This window comes from Rhea americana, unplaced genomic scaffold (assembly GCF_003343005.1).
Source record: "Rhea americana isolate MKP2758 unplaced genomic scaffold, rheAme1 scaffold_25, whole genome shotgun sequence".
Taxonomy (NCBI): domain Eukaryota; kingdom Metazoa; phylum Chordata; class Aves; order Rheiformes; family Rheidae; genus Rhea; species Rhea americana.
Window position 1 is genome coordinate 657,072 of NW_028186368.1, and position 21,922 is coordinate 678,993.

General features: G+C 41.3%; 1 protein-coding gene across 1 annotated transcript in view; it reads right to left on the minus strand.

Annotated features, from left to right (window-relative positions):
* The window catches only part of LOC146594748 (uncharacterized), an 85,655-nt gene that overhangs the window by 26,893 nt on the left and 36,840 nt on the right, over nt 1–21,922 (minus strand). The window contains exons 19-28 of the mRNA XM_085306959.1: nt 21,669–21,871; nt 18,152–18,307; nt 16,781–16,871; nt 15,737–15,874; nt 12,259–12,413; nt 11,180–11,291; nt 9,871–9,920; nt 8,057–8,233; nt 2,825–2,942; nt 1,475–1,637 (exon numbers count right to left, since the gene is read on the minus strand). Coding sequence (XP_085163085.1) covers nt 1,475–1,637; nt 2,825–2,942; nt 8,057–8,233; nt 9,871–9,920; nt 11,180–11,291; nt 12,259–12,413; nt 15,737–15,874; nt 16,781–16,871; nt 18,152–18,307; nt 21,669–21,871 — 1,363 coding nt within the window. The remainder of the gene's footprint in view (nt 1–1,474; nt 1,638–2,824; nt 2,943–8,056; nt 8,234–9,870; nt 9,921–11,179; nt 11,292–12,258; nt 12,414–15,736; nt 15,875–16,780; nt 16,872–18,151; nt 18,308–21,668; nt 21,872–21,922) is intronic.

Here is a 21,922-nt window from a genome sequence, read left to right on the forward strand (position 1 = left end):
CTCAGACTCCTTCTTTGATTCAAAACTCATTAAACACGCTAATTTACATGAGCTTCCTCAGCCATCCACGGATGAAGTTACTAATACACACTTAGCGGTACAACGAGCACACGCTGCAGAACAGGGAGCGCTTTTTGTTAGAGAAAATAAGCCCACTTCAAAATCAGACACTCATCAGCACCATGTTAAAATAAAAAGCTCTAACAGGTATTTGYGATTCACTGAGTCCTTTCTTCTCTTCAAAAAAGAAATTCCAAGAAGATAAATTCAGAAYAGATAATACAGATCTTACAAAAATAAAAACACATGAAGGATCACATGGCAAATTTGGACACATCAAATGCTAAAGGCAGTCTTTTACATATTTTTTCCCAATTCTTGAAGAATCTTATATTTTTACCCAATATTCATTTGAAAATATGCCAGGACAGAAGTGAAGCTGTGCAGGTGAAGTTTCCGCTCCTGAGTTGTGTCTAAGCAGTGCCAAATGTACAGCTAAACGTGTGCATTTGTAGGTGGCATGACAACAGTCCAACCACGCACYGCAGACACACAGACACCGGAGCCGGAGGCATACGTAACGTACCATGTTTCCTAACTCTACCTCACTCTACTGCTGGAATAAACCAACGGCTGAAACGCATTTCATAYTGCCAAGAGCATTTTGGCACTTAAGATATGATTATCTCACGTAACTTTTGTTGCCTAAATATGAGGCATAAAGTTTCATTTGGCTCCTGCAATACTAACTAGAGGAATATAGGCATCTCCAGAGAGGGATACATCTCACTCATTTTCAACACATTTTAGCTTGGGATGAGCCACTCCTCTGAAGCTGTCTTTATGACAGTGTCCAGTGAAGACGTCCAGTGACACCAGAGATACCTAGTTATTAGTTAGATACCTAACTACTGGCCACTAAAGTAAAGCTAGATAAATCCCACTCCGGCAGTACAATTCAACACRAACAGCAGGTCCAATCTATTATGTAAACTGATGCTATTTCTGCATTAACAACATGTTCATGTAGGAYAGACCATACACTTAAGCTGTTTTATCCTTTGGAAGAAGAATCAAGTGACAGATTTACTAAAGGAAACAAAGCTTGCCTTTTTTAATCTTCTGGTAAAGATAAAATCATCATGATCTAAACAGATGGCTTAACTGAAATTTTCTAGAGCGGAAGAGCAGTTTTGAGGCCACGTTTTCTGCCTCCTTCTGGAGCAGGAGCTCYGAACCCCRTAGGTATGTTGCCTTTCTGTGACAYTGCACACCAGCCTGAAACATGACATTCTTCCATTAGCAAAATAGAGCAGGGAAGAGGGAAAATAAGACTGGATTTTTTTCATGACTTCGTACTTCACTTAATATCAACCTCATACTTGAGCTCTCATTGTCCCTGCCTCTATGTCAGCGTTTCATGCTCATTTGGACCTCGAAAAATTACCTTAAATGTGTACCATTTGTTACTTACCAATCCTTTCAGTCCCTCCCCAGTCAGGGGTCAGAGGCTCTGGGTTTAAGGCACAGAAACAGTCTGGGGAATTTCCTAGTTGAGCGAAACCCAGGAGATACGAAACCACGTCATGAAGTGCACCAACAATTTCCAGGCTCAGGTGGAGAGCTCTGAGAGCAGTCTGCACACAAGATAAATGCACAGAGGATGCCGTTCAGACGACAGGCCCTAAGAAAATGCACTGAAGTAGTAAATCTTTACCACTTTATAATTATCATAAGCRTAGTGCTCTTTGAAGCACTCTCTGTCAGCAGCATCATTCAGACTATGCCTCAGCATTCAGGTTGTCTCTAGTGATGGACGCACCCAAAGAAGAGTTACCGAAGAATTATGTTTTAACACCCAAGCTACTTTCACACTGAGGGAGGAACTGCAGCGCTAAGAGAAGTTGCTACCTGCTGTCAGGAGATGCTCCGGTTCACCGCTCTAGGCCACTCTGGCACAAAAATGAGACCTCCCGAGAAGGGCACGGGGGCTCCCAGGGCAGTGGTGCCTGCTGACTGCGCTTGTGGCAGCAGCACTAGTTCCAGTCAGAAGCTACGCTTGGACTCACAACCCCAAATACTAGCATCCACCATTGAATTTCTTTCAGGCTCAGAATACCACCCKCAGCTGTCACCATACCATGTGGTGCCGCAGCTTCTGGATTAGAAACGGCTATCCCAGTATAAGCACCCTTTTTGCTGTTTACATCTAGTTAGATAGCTGATRGTGGCCAGTCTGTTTCCTTTTACTCTGCAGGAGGTGGAGAAATCAGCACRAGGGAAACTCTTGCAATTTCCCTCCCCTCACGTTCTCCCTCTCCTTCAGATCCAGCTCCTTCACTGTCACCGCCAYCCCCAAGTACCTTCTTCTTCCTATCCTGTCTCCTCCGTCTGGAAGGAGGAGGTAAAAATAAGTCAAAGGACATGAATGTCTACAACCTATCACTTCTGTGGACACAGAGACAGGGAGAATACCGATAAACCAGCAGGATGGCTAAGGATTGAGGAATACTTTCATACATAGGAAAATGCAACGTAGCCTGGCTGAGTTTTCTATTAACTACTTTTGATCTTTACATTAAAAGATCCTTCTTTTCCCTTCGCTCCTGCTTCTCTCTCTAAATCAAGAGGACAGAAACTCTCTCCTTCCCGTCAGGCGTGTTTCAGCAACTTGCTTCATCAGTGGCTCACTCTAGCTACATCCAGATTAAAACCACTGACATTTACTCCCCTACCTCCAATGACAAGCAAAATCATAATACACATGGAAAAATCCGGGCAGGGCAGCACCCAGACAAAATCTCTTTGTGTTAGAAATACTGACCTTCTCTGGAAGCGTTTTGAACACAGTCAGCACTTCCGAAGGGTGAGGGATGAACCACAAGTTAAGAAAGGTGCGTCCATCTGGAGACAGCAAACAGCGCGGTCGAGGATGGAACGACCTGAGTTTTTGCAAGAATTGAGAGATCTTTATCATTTTGGGRCTTATTTCTCCATGTCACTTTCTAGGAATACATTTTAAAAGAGTTGATAAAACTCATACTTGGACATAGGATTTGCCTCTAAGATTTGCAGCAAGTGTATTTTAGACATAAAATCATTCAGGTACTACTGTAGGTGTAAAATTCAACCTCAAACACTCAAATATTTGACCTCCAAAACCTGCTGAATTTGAGAGAAATTTTCTATCTGTATCTGGTTGATTTTCAAGCAAGTCCTAAGACAGGTCAGTCTAGGAGATTCACAAAGTCACTTTTGAGACACGCTCAGTTTGGTCATTTACTCTAATGGCCCTGGTGTTATCAAACCAGTACCAATTATTAAAAATTAGCATACAAAGGACCAGGCATGCAGAGATGCTCAGCAACAGACTCTAGGAGGATAGTCATCCAAGAGGAGGGCTCAGTGGCCATCCTGCAAAGTTATAACTGCCTCAGCCAAGGCCCTGGGAAGCCCCAATCCTCGCCAGTCCCAGCAGTCTTGACACCTTCAGCATCTCTGGGAAGCTGTCACGAGTTTTGAAGAACTGTCCCCTTGTTCTCGAACATGAGAGGTGAAGAAGTGGGGCCTGACTTTTTCCCTGACTTCTGTCATTCTCCAAAGTAGTGTTGATTCATGAGCACCTCTTCCAAGCTATGTTAAAAAGAAGCTAGTCCCAAAGTGGTGACCAAAGCATCTGATTTAAAGAACAGTGGCATGAGATGATGTCCTTTGGGCATTAAGATTTTCTTTCCTCTGAGCACAAGCTTTCACCATGCAGAACATGAGAACTGTAATTTTTGTGAACCAGAGAGACAGGCAGAGCAAGCAGCAGATACGCATTAAAAATCCATATAGTCATTTAAAAATATTCAGTGCAATTACTAGCAGGCAGACCACTTTTCTTGCCAGAAGGTATTAAAATACAACATTTGTTACATGAATAATGTATTTTCCTGTTTTTATATACAATGTGTCATCTCTTGTTTCCAGCTAGATGAAGATGAAGGACAACATGCAGCTAGTACATGTAGAGATATAACTTCAGCTTGGAAATTAAATTCAATACATTTTGAATTAAGTTTTGCGTTTTTTTTTTCTTCTTTTTCCTGAAAAAACCCCAAGGTTGATCGCAAAAAGTCGATCTTTTGTTTGGGTGGGATGGAGTAATGAAAGGTTAAATACTCCGCGTTGTAAGCAAGGAAATTATACTCGGGCAGGGTTTGTTTAACCAGCTGTTCCCGACTAACTTTCACACAAGAATGATAAGCACAAATTGTACCCAAGGAAACCGCACAAGTGACATTTTTCAGGCTGAGATTAGTATTCACACTATTGCTTTCATTTCCTCTGTCTCACATCAGAGCACATAAACCGAACCAGCAGAGAGCGAACAAGCCRGGCAACTGCAGTCTGTTCCAAGGGCAGGAGCACGCACGCTGTCCAGATGTGCTTCATCTTTWACAGACTCAAATGAACGAGAATTTGAGTCAGTCCATCAAAGCTGGCGTGTCTCTTCACGTCAGGACGTGGGCATAATCTCATTGTGTTAGTGGTGGCTTCCCCATAGCCACGCTCGCGGAGGGGGCCAACGCCATGTGGCCCTGCTACGATGTGGCACCCTCTCTCAAGAAACAGCTAAAACATAGTTTAATCCTGGATAAAGCAGATTTTCTACATTACATAAAAAACCCTAAAAACCAACAACCCTCCCTGCCCCCCCCACCTCCCCCCCCAGTATGCTATGTTTGCTTACATAGTGACTAGTACATCTGAAATGTGTATAGATAAGAGCTATGGTCTAATTTTCTATGGAAAATCTGGGGACAAAAAAAAAAAAAAAAAAAAAAAAAGAAGGGAGGGACAGGATGGTCCTACTGCATAAAAACATAGCTCTACATTTTCCTCTTTCTTTCTGCTTCCAATATTTATTTTCAAGACAGCAGCTGCTGAGGGAAGCATATACTATCTTACGTGAGTTAACACTTCTGCGGCACTTGAGTGCTTCTGCCTTTTTCTGAGCAATACCGCTAACGCCTAGGTAAGCTAGCAAAGGTAGGCGTAGGGTACTTATCCACAGCCTTCCCCTCCTCCCACGGCAGCTGGATCTATGCCGGAGGACAGCAAAATCAGGAAAAATGGGGGTTCATCAGACCATCAAATGCAGATGTTTAGAGTAYGAGCAACCCTCCTGAGGCTCCCCAAGTCACTGGAGAGAGAAAGAGGCACTTCCAGGACACAACTCRTCTTATCCTAAAGCAAGACTCGGAAACAGGTTAGGCGACTGGGCCTTCTGAAGCACCTCCCGATTATCAGGGAACCCAGTCAGATACAGCCACTTGAAGTTGGGTGGGAGAACCCAATTCTGAAACATTTTCCATTGATGTTAATGATCTTCCTCCTACACATTTCCTTCCGAGTTTTAAGACGATTATACATTTTTTTCCAAAAAGCTTTTCATTGTAACTACTTCCACACTCACTACTTCTGCTCCTCCCCCAGAACCTCTACTTTCCTTTTTCTTTCGTTCTCCGTTACATGTTCTATTTCCCCGTCTTTATTCCCCTCCAGTCTCCATCCTACCACTGTAACTAGCCACCTCCCTGGCAGACCCGTTCCTCCCCCTCGGCTGCAGGCCTTTCTCGGCAGGAGGCACAGGGATCCCACAACCTGCTCGCCCTCCAAGTGCCTGGCAGCCACAAATGCAGGCACCGAGATTAGCTGAGAAGATAAGAAAGCAATTGAATTAATGTCCTGCTATAACCCTCCTAATGCAGGCAAGATGGAAGCTAAATTTCTGCTTTCATCATAACTAATTGACAGTTGCTGTTTACAAGGTGCCTCGAAGCTTCAGTTAAACAACAGAAAATGAAACATTAACTGGTAATAAATGATAAATTCAAACCAAAAAAAAAAAAAAAATGGACAGGGTAGATGGTGAAAGCTGAAAGGACAGKAGCTGTTTTTGATTAAGCCTTTTCTACAGCTTCTGGTAGTTCTTCAAGTTCACTTTCTACTGTGAATGGTAATTTCTGTGCCCATGCAGGGGCAGGTGCAAAGTGCGTGTCGCAGCAGTGCCTGTGCATGCTGCTTTCCAGACACATTCACATCTAACTATCTGCAATAGGTACGAATTTGCTCTCTGCTTCTTTCATCTGCCGAATGCAGAAAGGTAGCTGAYAGTGAGGGATTTGAAAGTGACTGTTGGCAGGCTCACAAACCGGTGGTGAAAAGCAGTTGCGCTTCTAAGCACAGGGAAAGGATAAAAGGGAACCTCAGAAAATTCAGGGACATCTTAAAAACAGAGATATATATATGTATATGTGTTTATTTTCTATCTTTGTCTAGCTCAGACATATCATTTTACAGTGTAAAAGGACAATGTATAACAGTCTATATCATCCCAACAATATTTTTGAAGAATATAAGCCTATAAAGTATTCTAGGGCATTGAAATATTTTCTTGCTGGTGAGAAGTTACAGGTCCAAATGGCACAAGCCAGTATCTGAGCAGGGTGAATAATGCTAGGACTTGGCTGAAATTTATATTTAATATCCCACCAGAGTCAATGCCCTGCAAACCTTTTGCTGTCACTAGATGACTGCCTCTGAACATACCGTGGCTTTGTCCTTTGCTAGATGTCCCCATKAAGCTAAGAGTAGCAGGTAGTGCATTGCATGAACCGCAGAAGCATATACGTCCTGCACCCGAACTAACCTCCTCTCAGCAAACAAATTATGTTTGACTTAATCTTGCTAATACACTACGTTAGCAACTAAAACTGTTTCCATGACAATTAACCACTCCCGGTCCTAACTCCAAAGTGAGCTTAGTGAAGGAGATGGAAACTGTCCGACCTATGAACCTCCRAGCTGTCAGCACCAGGGCTGGGGGGAGAACCACCTTGAGAGGTAAGTCTACTAAAACGCTGCGCTCCTAAGCCTACTATTACCTCTTCTGTTACTGCAYTCAGAGCAGTCTCCCTATAAAGCTAACAACAAACCTGTTACAAATGGCCTATGTATCATTTTTATAGGTTCTAATATGCAAATACAAGATAGAGCTTTAAAGCTTCTGAGGACTTCTGAACCTGGAGTCCAAAATACAATGCTTTACACAACACTTAATAGAAGTAGGTAAATAAAAGGAAGAAAAAAGGCCCACATCCTGGTTTCTCTCTGGAAACTGGAAACCTGAAGGGCTGTCTCAAGGCTAGTATATCTCCTCAAACCGGTAGCTGACAAGCAGTTAAACAACAAGGCAGGGGTAATAAACTTCCCRTCAAGTATCTTGTTGAACCATGCTTTATGGTGTTTGTTTTTTAACCACACTCCTAGCCTTTGTCACAAGAACTAAAGCTTGCTTGAACACAAATAAATCCTTTTTTTTCATTGCTTGCTGTTGAGCCTTTCTATTGCATGGAAACAAGATGAACAAGAGCAAAACCAGTGTAGTGGACAACTACATCTATAAACATCTGCCTGCTGGTGCTGTGCTTGGGGAGCCCAGAGTCTTGCACAGTGTATACTGCAAACACCCAGACAGTCAGCATAAGGGCTTGCATTGCTAGCCACAAGTTTTGAGGAAGGAGATCCTTGTGATATGGCCATGCAAATACCCACTCTGAAAGAAGCAGATGATACAGGATCATCCCCTAGTCTGATGTGTGCCCTTCGCCTCCGTTCCTCGCTTCTGACAAGTCACATGTCTGCATCTAACTTACTAACAGGTTTAGTTAACTCCTAAATAAAATTTAAGGGTAAGACAACCCTTACTACATTGACTTAACCATTAGAGGATTTACATCCTGGAAGTGAGAGTTTCCACTTGTAACCTCCTGCCGCACAGTCTTGGGATTAGAGGAAAGCACATTTCTAAAAAATGTCCCTCTTTTATGCCAGTTTTTCTGATTGTGCACGTCCTCCATCCATGAAACTTCCTCAAAYACTGGCAGAACACGCTGCTCAGGGCACTTTGGAATATCACCCTTACAAACACGTGTTCTCCTTTTCTTGGTAATACCCACTGCCTGAGGACTCCRGCCCCCAGGAACACATTTTCAAAGATGTTACAAACCTGGGATCAGCTGCAAGATGTTTCTTTAAGCCTTGCTCCTCTTTTTTTCCTTGAGATAGTCCAATTGTAAAGTACTTGTCTCTGATGACAGGGAAATCATCTAACAGGTTYCTTAGGCCATTGTAGCATGCAATGAGCTGACCCCTCAGGGCATGCTGGGACACACGCTGGTTCAGCCTGAAAAGGTRTAATTAAAATATGCAGTGTTGTGCAGCATGTCATCTGTCTGGATAAGCTCCATTCTTACTGAGCCTAATCTCTTTCCATATGGACATCTTCGGTGTCTTCCATGGCAAAATCTACAAGCTATAAATACGAAAATTTTGCTGCACTGACAACCAGAGGAATAGAAGACATGAAAGTGGCATTAATGAGGCAAAGGAAACTTTAGATTTAACACTTCTGATTAGATGGATGTCTTCACAGTACTTTGGAAATATCCATAAATTAATCCAGCAACCGGTTTGTGGTAGCTATTGATACTTACATTACAATAGGGAAGCTGAAGCAGGAAGGGACTAAGTGACACGATGAGTTAACTGCAGAACCGGGAATTAAAATCTGCCAGTGTGACCCTGAGTCACATTTTGTAATCACTCAGCTGCACTGAAACTCCACTCCAACGAAACGCCGCTCCAACCTGCAAGCTGTCTCCAGACTAACCCGGCTGCCTTTACCTACACACTCAGTACGCTGTGCCGGGCTAAAGGCAGTCTGCATCTGCCCTGTGACACAAAGCTACGCAAAGGGGAACAAGAACATTCACCTGGGTCTACGTTCACCTGCGAAGCCAAAGAGTGAGCTGCAGAAATTTCCTTTTGCAGTTTATTTTGCCATGCAATGGAACCGACATCACTTACGAAGACAGGAATCTACCTCATTTGCAAAACATGGCTCACTGACACAGCAGCCCTACTTGCAGCTAGCTATTTGCCATGCTCTTTCCGCAGGCTTCGCAGATGCGTCTCTGCACGTCCGGGTATGTAAGGAGACCTGGATGCTGGCCACACGGCAGATTCTTACCCAGTCTTTTGACAGAAAGGAACTGGAACATATAACCCTTACATGGTTTCATAATAAGCTATGCAATGCAGCAGAAGAATGATGTATAAACTAGTCTAGTGCAGTATGTCAAATTTATTTTTTTCTGAGGAGCAGACTAAGTTAACTAGAAATTGCCCATTTGCTTTTATTTTTCCTTAATTTACTGGCACACATGCTCTAGGATTCAATCTCATGCTATTGTGTCCAAGACAAAACTCATAGAAACATAAACTTAGCTGGGAATAAAGACTAGGATACTAAATATTGATACACTAAAGCAGGATTTAAAAAACGGAATCTAATCTAACTCTAGTTGAAACTCCAGTTTCTCCCTAGTTATATTACCAACTAGACTRAATTCACAGGATATTGCATCACCASTCGTTTCTTCTGTGATCTACTGTAGATTATTTCCTTTGCAACTTATCTCTTGTGTTGAGGATGCTTATCTGGCATTTCCACACTCTACTTACCATCCCATCAATCCTTTCCCCTCATACGTAGGCTAAGTGGTGTATTTCCTTCTCTTCCAGTAAGATGACTTGTACTACTTCTAATGTTATCCTACTAAACTATTGAAAATGTTCTTCTTTTCCTGAGTTTGCAAATAAGTTCATAAGTTGTATTATCCAGGTAAAAAAGATGCCCTCAGAATGAGTTTTAGCCATTGTCTAAAATGTCTATATTAGTTATACTAAATGTCATAGTATAAATGTCTATACAATACATATATTAAATATATATTAAACATCCACATCAGATATACTTACTTATAAATATATTCAACAATAATGTCTCTTTTSAGTTTCAGAATTTCATCCTATAAAGAGAGAATATTTTCTTCTTAATATCATGCATGTACCACTAATATGCCAAAGCACTTGAAACATTTTATATTAGTATATTTTTTGAGAAAGAGATTATATACAACATTATAAATATCTCAACTATGTGATAAAACCGTAATAAAAGGATAACCATCAAGAAAGATTTTAACCAGTAGGCCAGATACATTAAACAGTTATGGAAATCTTGTAAATAAATTCAGAATTATTATTTTATTCAAGTCTAGTTCATATAGTTTTGTTCACAAATTCCGTAATATTTCCCAAAAGAGTTCACAACTAGCAGTTATTTCCTCATACTTATCCAGCTTACTGAGCTGGCTAGAGCCTTATGAATATGTTAAGCTAAATAATTATGCTGATGCTTTTTAAAACAGAACAGCTATTAAGGGTCTGGGCAGAAGACTTTTGCTTTTTACTACCAGGTAAATTCTTAAAGACCATGCCTAACTTGTAATGTATTCATCAAAAGATACATACTTACAAGCACTTTAATAGAGGATCCACGTTCTCACTTCTATCTAGACACTGGATGAAGAGGAACTTTCCAAAAAACAAAATCTAGACCCACTATAGTACCTTTATAAACAATTTTTATGACCCTCTATTTTTTTAAATAAAAAAATGAAATAGCTAAAAGTATTTATTTAGGATGCCTTCCTCATCTAGTGTCTATATTTAGCTAGASCCGCTATTGGGTGCTTCATATGCATAAAAGCTCAGAACAGTTCTGCACCTACTAGAGTAACTATACTCAGAATTTATCTCTTTATCCAGTTTGGAAATAGGTTAGGAGTAATACCCCTTAGTGTCCACAGCCTTAACCTAACCATGTGCCTGCAGATCCCTGTCATTTTTCATGCACTTTTTCATGCATGTTTTCTCTCTGTCATGAGACCTGCAGCTGTGTCCATGGAAGAGCACAGGGAAACAGCACCACAGAAGAGGGCTGAGTGCCTTCAAACTTCCCTAAACTTGGAGCTGCCTATTACTGCAGTGAAAACAACRCATTTCTTCCAGAAATGAAATCTGCTGTTTCCTCCTCTGTTACAGAACCGCACTTTTCCTACTTGGACTTGGAGCCTCAGRAGAGTGCCCCAACACGATACCTTTCTCCTTACAGTAACTGCAGAGTAAGTATAGTGCTAACTCAAAAAAGGACCCKAACTATTTTGCCTATGTGCCAAATATCAGCAGTATCACTTGAAAACGATAAATCTCCTGGCACACTTACAGGATTTTGCATTCTGCTGCCCAGGGCTTCTTTCTTCTGGATGAATGTGTTCAGCATCACATCTCGGGGCCCCAGTTTCTCCAGCTGAATGGAAACAAAAGCTTCTGGAGGCCTAACAAGAGAATAAAAGTACAGTAGCAGGGAGGAATCAGCTCTTAAAAGGCAAACAGATAACTCCATCTGGGCTACTCAAATAACTTCTCTAGGCACAGCTTCTCCAACAAGMAATTGATTACTTATAGATATATAACAGGTGTAAATATACTAGATTTTATAGATCAGCTGCAAGAGATAAGCTGAACTCTGGAGGCAATCTCCCGTTCTATATACCTTTAATTTCAAAGCAAGTGAAATAAATGGTAAAAGAAAAAGCAGCAAACTAAAAAAAGAAAAGAATCTCCTCATAATAACATTGTGATAGTAACAGAAACAAGTGGAGCTTGCCTAGGCCAAGCTGCAAATGTTGAACACTATTTTACTGGTATCTTTAAACCACATGTTGTTCAATTAACACAGCATTTTCAGTGCTTAACTCGTAACTGGTCAGCAGTGAATAATACAAAATCTGTTCTAACTRGGTCTTCCCTGTACCCTGGTAGGACACAGTATCTCATATGAAAGCCAGGAGACCAGGCTAAGGAACTAGTACGTTGGCAAATGAACACTGAGACCAAGCTCTCTTCTGGAGCAGGCATGAAATCGTATTTAATGGATGTATTCTGGCCTACYCATTGTTTTCCATAATTTTGTAATGTTTTCAAGTGTAAAAGTCACTGATGTTCAGAAACTCCTGAGATGTCTGCAATTCTTCCTTTAAATAAGACACTAACTCGATAGGATTTAATTTGAAATCAGAGTCCCATTGACAGAGTATGTCCAAGCAACCAGAGCACTCAGCCTACCAACTCAAGCCAAGAAATAGGGCGTCTGGGAACGTGCCCTTAAAATCTAGAGTGAATCATTATGGTTTGTCCTATGAAGGCCCAGAGGAGGGTAAAGCAGATGGTGCTCAGGATTCGCATTTACACCAGACTGACTGCTGCCTACAGAAGAGGGCTTGTCCAGTCTATAGCAAGTACCTGTTACCAGTACAGCGTAAATCTGAAGAACGCCCTGGAGAAGGTAAGGCGGCTGGTGGGGTTGCTTGAAGCAGCTGGTTCTCTATTTCATTCCAGGACATAGAATTTCTTCCACTTGCTGAACTCCTCGGGCTTGTTAGACTCACATTTCCTTCCTACAACATCACAAATATCAATTCCACGCTTGTTCTCCTAAAGGATGGCAGCTGTCCCTACTAAATCAACTCAGATTTGCAATTCTATATGCTTTCATTTACCCTAACTTTATGATGTAATAATTCACTGAGATCACTGAAAGTCACAGAAAAAAAGYATTTCTCACTGAGCACAAGAGTAATGAAACTGTAGAGGCAGCAGAGGTCAGAGGCAGTACCCAATTTATAAACCASACAACATTCTCTGCATTCAACCAGCAACAAATAAAATATGGATATTCCCAAATATTCATTTTTCCAACACATACAAATAATTTTATATTCAGATTGCTTGGCTTTAAAACCAGTTCACCTCCCCACAAACATAAAAAGCTACATATGCACCCTGACACATCTGTTACGTAAGTCTCAGTGGATCCAGGTATGAAGGAGCCTCAGAAGTTTCCTCACTTTTATTTTTTAAAAGTCCTGACTTTCAAGCAGGAACAAGTAGTTGTTTTCTTTGGTCTTCTGTATGAGTTGTGGGGGGGCTTGAAAGCACCCTAATTCCCCTGCAAGTCAAGGAGAACTATYGCCTTGTTGTGCAATAGAGAGACAGGGGAAGAGCAAAATAGAATAAAGAAGTCATGTTTGAGCRTTTACTGAGTTCCTTCTCTAAGTACTAGCCTGACTTGGCTGCAAGTGTCAGCTTGCAAATGGGTCTGCCCAAGAACACCTTTACTCTGTTGCAACAGAAAATGAACTTACTCCGCAGAAAACCATTCTATCTGCTTAACAGAGCACAGGGAAGATACAACATTCATGGCAAAACTTGAGGTCAGTCTATCTCCCTGCACCTGGATCTCCATCCTGTGTGGTGCAGGGAGATGCCACAGGCCTTGGCCTGTCTGAAAATCAAGACGYGACATGGACAGAACAAACGTAACGCTCAGGAAATGGGATGCACTGGTGGGTCCCTCAGTTCGAACATAGCTTCTGGCATCCTGCTTATGTATCCAACCTTCTCCACCTCCTATGCAAGGAGGGCTATATATGATTTTTTCCATTTTACATGTTGATATGGAAAAACAAATGCATGATGTCCTTATCACTGCCTCTGTTGGCTGTATTAATTGTTCTGTGTTAGCTTGATTAGCTAGCTAATATTCACTTCCTGTAAATCAGCAAAGACTGATCCAGAAGAGATACAGCAGCCATTAAATGATTTATAGAGGAGAGGAGACATCTGAGAACGAAATATGCAGTCACTGCCATTCTACAGAAAAGAAACTATTAACCATTTAGACAGTAAGAGAGCTCCAAGTGTTTGGAAGATCAGTCCTTTCCAGATGATGGATGAAAAGCTATTTCCAGAGTAGGACTGTTCATAGTTAYCAGCAAAGAGGCGCAACAGCAACAGTTTGTACTGCAGTGCAGAGCATCCATTTGGGAAAGGCACTGCGGTTGGAGCTGCTCAGTTCCACAGAAGGTTTCAGTGCTGCAAAATCTAATTAGGAACTAAGACAGGAAGCCTCAAATTTCTCAGCAAAAAGGGAACAGGACCCAGCCTCCAGGACAAACTAACCATGGCCCCTGCGGTAGATGCAGACACAGGGAGCCTGGCGCAGGCTGGTTCCCCGCCRTACCAAGACCCGGACTCCGAGCCTCCTTTGGGACGGGTCTGCCCAAAGGACACTGAGATAGCAATTTTCCAACCAGCCACCAGGATACCAGCTTTTTTGGGCCCGTCAGTCTCGGGCATATGGTGTAGAATCAGTGGCTTGTCTAGGTAAGGAGAGGACACAAGCTGCATAGTGGTGAAACCAGTTTGTTCTGGCAAACCTAAAACCTCGAGGGTGAAGGTTTGCCCAAGGACCTCCCTCACATTCCCCTCTGGTGTAAGGAAAGAAAGAAAATTGTGTTAGACAGTGCTCTTGGAAGGGCACGGCATGCTCAGGAGCTTGCAAACCACAGCAGCCTGAGACATCTTTCCCTCCCCTCCACACATTGCAGCTCTGAACCACCCAAAATGAGACCACTGGGAGTCATGAAAAAGTGAATTTTCATTTTTTAAGTTTAGAGAGAAACTGGTGCCATACAGGAAATGTTTTAGCCTCATTCTCTTAGCCTGTCCAGTTTGCCTCTATTAACTTTTGGATCCACTGACTAATTCTAAACACATTTGATGAAAGAACAGAGATCTCAAGGGTATGAAGTTCCTTACAGTTTTGCAAAGTCAGCATCCAACTAGAGAGGAGATACTGAGGGAAAAAGGCAAGGAGAGTCTGATCCTTAGCCATTCTGTTTGGCTTGCCCAAATCCCAGGAGGYAGGGGCTAACAGGGCTCCCAGTTCAACAGCCAGGCAGTCAGTGCATGTGCGGCTACAAACCAGCCACAGAACAAACCACTTCTTGCCCAGTTAGGAAGGAAAAAAAAAAAGAAAAAAAAAAAGATACTTCTGCTATGCAGGAGAGAGCTAAGGATACTGTGCAGGGATGAGGGATGGGATATAGGGAATGTCGRGGATGCAAGAGCAGGCTTGGGTGGATGGGCATCCTAAGAAGTACAGAGAGAGCTGTCAGTACGAGACCAGGGAAGCTAAGATAAGCCCTAAAGAATCTCTATTTGCCTTATAAATTCAAAATTGCAGACGAGGCCATTTAGCTCATCACTGTAATGCAGCTGTCTCTGAATGAGATATAACAGTTGTATAAGAAAATGCAATACAGAGACTTGCAATGTTTTAGGACATATGAAGCAAAGACAGCTCCTGAGCACCGTGTGCCTAACACAGGATGAAAAAAAAAAAAATGCTAAACACAAGAGGAGGAACAATAATGGCTTGGTAACCCTCGCAGGTGGCTTTTGAACTGACATTATAGTTTGAGGCTGGCATGTACAGTTCCCATCTGAAACAGCATTGCCTACTCTTATGTCTTCAGGCAACAGGCCAAAGGAAAGGGGCAGGAGCTGGTGGTGCTGCCACCCCAGAAGCGTGCGTATCTCAAGGCCAGGTTGTGATTGCAAGTCTTTTCATATACTACAGGCTGTAAGATTTCCTCAGTGCCTTTTTAACTTCATCTCCAGCCTTTTCCAGCCCTACGCTGGGGTACAGTTTTAGCTTCGCTTCATCACTTACCCCAACAGAAAGACTTTAAATAAATCACTGATGTGACACCATTTATTTTTATGTCACATGCTAATAAACAGTTCCTGCAGTCATCAGTGACGCTGTTCCAAGTGTTATGCAGGAATCAATTTAGCAGAATTAAGAAACCATCTCAAGGACTAAGTCTGACAAAATCCATTACGACTGCAGTCTGGGGAAATAGATGCTGCTAACCTTTGTGTCCAGGGCACGGCTCGGCTGGACCAGGTAACAGAAGGAGGCTTGCTGAACAGCTGCCAAAAGTGCATTTTTCTGAATGACCTGGCAGGCAAGGATCAGTTGCATGTTCTTTATTCCAGATGGGGACAAGAGCTAAGGAGAGCGAAAACACCGAGTTATTAGGCATTTCTTCTGTAATTTAAAAGGCAGGTTATTTTACAGATATCATTCGTTGTCYTGTACCACTTCAGCTGTTTATTTCAATGAARTAGGGGGACGGGAGAGCATTCTATTACATTTGTATACGTTATYATTTAAACAATGGCTAAATGCAGACTAAATTTAGAGATCAAGAGATCATTTCATTCCATTGTATTTACTGAGYTATATTCTCAGCTCTACTCTGTAGAGCGTGACAGTACCAGASTGGTGCAGCCAAAAGCAAACTGACTGGGAATGGAGTTCATACCAAATAAAATAAGAGGTAGCTTTGTTTTTATTTGTTTTTTCCTTGGCAGTTTAAAAACTGTCATTACATACCATCCTACTGCAGAGTACAGGCCATGACTGAGTTGATGGCAAGAATCAGACTTCGAGGAGAGCTTTAAAGAAGAAACCTGCATGGCCTGGCACTGCATGATACTGTTTTTATATGTTTCTACAAAAGGGAAAGACTAAGTACATCAAATAACATTGAAAACTARGGTCATTTTCTTTCACTGCAATACTCGCTACACCAAATGTTGATACTGTATAAGCATACAGACACAACCACGCATCCTGCTTTATTGAACCAAGCTCCTCAGACAAAACTTTGCTGTCTTAGAGTTTTGTCCCAGTAATGATACCTGTATCAGTACATATTAACAATCATTTTTAGTACAGTTTTATGAAGTTAGTTATAAAACAGAAGACTAAATTGTACTATCACTAAAAAAAGACAAACGGTCGCAAAGTGTATAGTGCCTAGCACATGCCTGGCTGAGGCCTTTACATGCTCCAGCAAATRAATAATAACATAACATACATCTTTTGCTATTCTGGAAATAAAGCATTCACCTGCATAATACCTTCTCTTGTACGGAAGCTAAACTTTCCGATATGACTGTCGATTTCTTGGATGCTTAATTGTAAGCTAGATGGAATATATCTGCAATAAAAGCAAAACAAGGAGTATGACAGAGAAAGAAGTCAAGCCAGGGATGAAAGGAGAATAGTGAATAATTCAGATATGCTTTTTGTTTCTTTCCGCTTTAAATTTAAATCACACAACAGAATCAGTTACTCTACTTCCTCAATTCAGTGAGCTTAAGATGTTGCTTTAATTTTCAGAAGTAACTTTGTAAGAAAAAGAAAATACCCCATGATGTCTTGTGGTCAAACTTTCAATGACTCATGAGCTCCTCCTAGATGAGCGTGGACTAAACCAGTGAAAAATCTGCTTGTCCAGTTCAATCATGTCTCGTTTCGAGTACTGATTCCTAACCTTCCTGCACTGCTGAACTGTTTCGTATGCTCTGGTGTCAGTCACTTCCCACAATTCAATTAACAGCTGAAGCTTTGCTTCGGGTTGTTTGCAATTGCTAAGCGAGTTTGGAACAGTCCAGTTTTTGCAGCAGGCTAGAATATATGCAACTGAATGGGACGAAAGCAATAGCACACAACTGCAAACGGCATGCATACACGCAGGAAGAGAACCCTGTTGCCTGCATTAATGGTTAGGAATGACTGACAGAAAGCCCTTYGTGAATCCAGTATGAAAACTCACAGGCTGCCTGTTTCTTTCTTCCTCCTAAACCTGGATCTAAAATATACACACATGCATATATACATTTGTATACACACACATTTACCAAGTCTTAAAAGAGTAAATCAATGCAAATGTAAAATGTACATGTTCTAGACACCTTCACCAGGGGGAAAAAAAAAAAAAGGGAAGAAGATAATAGATAGCCTTTTCCTTGCACAGAACATTGAGTTGAAAAACAAAAAACAAAGATATCATTTCATAAAAAGTAGTATAATTCTAGGAGAATGAGCTTCCTTTGTGTTCAGAATTACGAGTTTATTCATCATGGTTTTTGAGGTTCCATTTTGCTATYGTGAGATTTGGGGCAATCACTTTCAGTCCAACTCTGCTAGGCACCCATCGCTTCGAAAGGGAGCATGTGCAAGTTTCAGAGCTGCCAGCGTCCCACACAAACCCGGTGCCTCCTCACTTTYACTACTCATCAGCTTTGTATTACAAATATTTGACCCTGGATGAGGAAAGAAATCATGCAGCATTTTAACTTTTCTGCCTGAATAATTTTATGTATTTTATGCACTGAAGTTTTTGTGGCCTATATTTGAGCTCAGGCAGATTGAAGACTTAGTCATGGCCAATCTAAAGAGATTATGTCRTGTGAAATACAAAAAAGTTCCTTCTACCTGTCAACACAGCTGTCATCTTCCAGGAGAGATGTAATGAATATTGGTGGGATGTGGTCTGCTTTCTCCTTGTAAGATGCAAATTCGAAGTGCAATGGCCTCAGATACAAATGGAACTCACCAAAACCCATTTCCCTTGCAAAAGCTTTATATAACCTAGAAACAGAAGCATATGGGTATATATGAAACATTAACTTTCTTTCTGGRGAACATCTATGCTGTAAGCAATGCATACCTAGAAATTGATATCTATCAGATTCATCTCAATAAGACAACCACATTCATATTAAAGCATTTCTTGGCATCTGAAACAGTATGATGGTTATGACGCAAACAAGTACTGCATCCAGATAGCTGATGTTTGCTTAGTATTGACCGTTCAGTTGACACAAACAGCACTTAAAACCAAAGGACAAGAAGTTGAGATTTTACAGTGTCAGAAGGGAAAAAAAAAAAAAAAATCAAGGAAAACATGCTAAATATCACTATTAAAAAATGACTGCATTTGGCAGAGAGATGAAGAGTATCATTTTAAACTGGAAACTGGGAAGAGGATTGACTGTCAGAGAAGAAGCTTCAACAGTCAAGAGAGAGCTCAGACACTTTATTACTACTAAAACAGTCATTTCACAACCTAAGAAAGCTGTATTGTAAAAGCCCCTGGCATGACACAATCTCAGTACAACCCTCAATATAACAAATTACAAGGATAGCCYGTCAGTAGATAGCAAACATAACGGTCTAGGTACAACGATTAGCTCAGGAATTSCCTAAAGCACTGGGTGCCGGAAGCGGGACGCTGTCCTCCTCCTTATATTCCCTCCTAATGATCCATCACTGCACGTTCCCAGAGGCAAGACACAAATACTGATCTGTGCTGTAATGGCTCTTCTTATATAGTGTAAGAAGATGGTAAAGAGAAAAACAGACATTTCATGTAGAGTGCAAAGGAATAAGATACTTCTCTGCTTCCTCCTAACATCTAAAAACATCTTTACCAATCAAGAAATCAGGTCACAGAGAAGCTATTTTGTGAGTTATTTTGTCACAGGTCTTAGTTCTCTAAAATCAGGTAGCATTTCCTGTCTGCAAAGTAAGGGAAAGAAAAAGGGAAGAAATAAAATAACGTACAAAAGACATCATGCATACCAACCAATAACACATACGAAGCACAGCCAAAATCAGCTCTAACAGTTTATTGCTACTTCTTATGGACTTCTATATACATCATCTCAGATGATTATGTCCTTCCTCACCCTACTTCCAAAAGAAATGCAAATACGCGACAGCACTGTCTGTTCACCTGCCTCCTTTGGATTACTTTTAAACTAGCTGGTGAATTTGAATGAAATTTGACACAACAGGAAGGCTTTCAAGATACTAAGTTCCTACAGGTTTTATGAAAACAGGTGACTGGATATTAATTTTCCAACTAAAGGAAAAATTGCTGTGCAACCTTACCCCTTATTAATTGCCAGAAAATACATGTGTGCACATATATGTGTGTGTATGAATAAAGAAACAGAGATAACTCAACTGCTGGAAGATGTTTAATCAGAATCTGTGTTTTATTAGACAACAGAGTAATCAAACAAGAAACAAAAATTACCAAGAAACCAGATCTTGTTTCATGGAATTACTTGGGTTAAGTAAATTTACTTTTTTTGTTAGTTTGCCCAAGAAAGTTCCAGATATCAAATTAGAGCTGTTTAAGAACTTATTTTAATGAAAAACAAAAAATAGTTGTGACAGAAAATTAGGTTTTCCACCTAACGAAGTTTGAACGGTCAGGGCTCATGTATCTTGAATGTTTAAGTCATCAGCTAGTAAACATAAATGTTTCTGACTTTTTGATATGAAGTCTCAATTTTCAAGAAGAAAGCTAGGGAAAGGGTTAAGACAAAGGGAAAACACAGCCGGAGTGTTATCTATCACACACACTCAACCCTGCTATTGCAAGCAATCATGCCCCACAAATCCATTTCATAAATGAATCAAACTCCATTTTAAAACTTGGTTAGTTTCTGCTCTTTCCCTTATAGAACTGTGTTGTCTGATGCTTAGAAATATCCTTTTAATTTCCAGCTTAAATTTATTCATGGTGATTTAGATCCATTTGTTCTGCTGCCAAAATTGGCCTTTAGCTTAAATAGCTCCTCTCCGTGCCCAGTGCTTATCTTCCTGATGTATTTATAAGAGAACAATCGTATCTCCTCTCTGCCTTCATTTTGCTAGGGTAAACAAGCTAATATATTTCATTAGCTTTTGCAAAATGCATTCTTGGTTTCCCCTCATTCTCCTATTAGGTCATTTCTGCTCCCATTCCAATCTGAATTTMTCTTTCCTGAACAAAAGCTCCAAACTGTACCCAATAAGCCAGGTGAGGCCTCACCAGAGCCATGCACAAGGGCATCAGCTCTCCTTCCTCCCTACTGGAAACGTAAGTCATCGCCTGATTCACACTAAGACAACAGCACCACCCCAAAAACACACACGCAGTTGCGCTGTATGAGCAGTTTACAACGGCCAATGATACACCCGGTTCCTTCTCCCCTTCTGCTGCTTCCAGTTCACACGCACAAAGGTCACAGCAGTGGTTCCTACCGTAACTGCCTAACCTTGAGCTTTGTGCCGCCGAAGCTTATCTCATTGCTGGTATCCCCGTGCTCAGAACCATGAGTCCTTCCTGCAAAATATTCTGTTTCTTTTCCGTATCACCCTTATCTTCCAGCTCAACAATGTCCTCATTTTAATAACGCCCTCTCACGCTTTCTACTGAGCTCATTAACAGAAACATCAAATCGCATGGAGCTGAACGAGAGGAACTTCACCAGCAACCTGCCTCCGAGCCACTAGCTCAGCGCTGTCCCTTGTAGGCTCCCYGTTAGCCCGGCCTTTATCTTCTTTGGCTTCCTGTATAAATTGTCATCCTGATGTGATAATTTCCAAAGTGACACCGCAGTGACTTCCCTTACCTAGATTATTTCGTTATCAAGGATCAGCACAATCAGAACAGCGTTTATAATTTTCTATCTGTGGTAGCRAACAAGGCAACGGATGGCACTTCTTGTGTGCCTTACATATATATATGTAGTAATATTATTTATAAGAAGGCAGTTAAAACAATTATCTGTGTAAAACTCCAGGAAGAAGAAATCTTCATGTCGACTTTATCAGCAAATTCCTCCTGCTCCTCCTGCTCTTGGCTAAATTTGAGCAGGACCAGAAGAGTCCCATTTTCCCTGGGCAAAGGGTCAGTCCTGTAAGCTTTGCAGAGTGCCTTGGCAATTGATTTGTTTCTCAATTTTGGAAAATGACGAACATCTGCAAATCCTGRGTAGACTCTGTTTCCATAAAACAAGCAAATACATCTCTCACAACATAAATGCATGCTTTCTTATCTGTTTTTTTTTCCAATTATATTAGAGGGTCTATTTAAAAGAAGTTACTTTTTTTTCCTGTAAACCACACCTTTCTTAGGCCACCATAGCTAGAACTGCACTAGTAATCCACTAACCTGGCTAACTGTGCGCTCTCTGTTGCCACCTCTATCAGCCGATGGCGAAGTGTCACCAGTTCCAGGATCATGGAAAAGGAATCCAGAAAAAMGAAACGGTTTTCTCTACTTTCTTTTTTTTCTTCTTCTGCTCCCAGCTCTAGTAACGACAAAGCAACCTCTTGCACCAGCGCAGGGTCTTCTATCAGCACCTCTGCGAATAACTGCAAGGGAGGGAGAAAAAGAAAATACAGGCATCACTTACATASAGATGG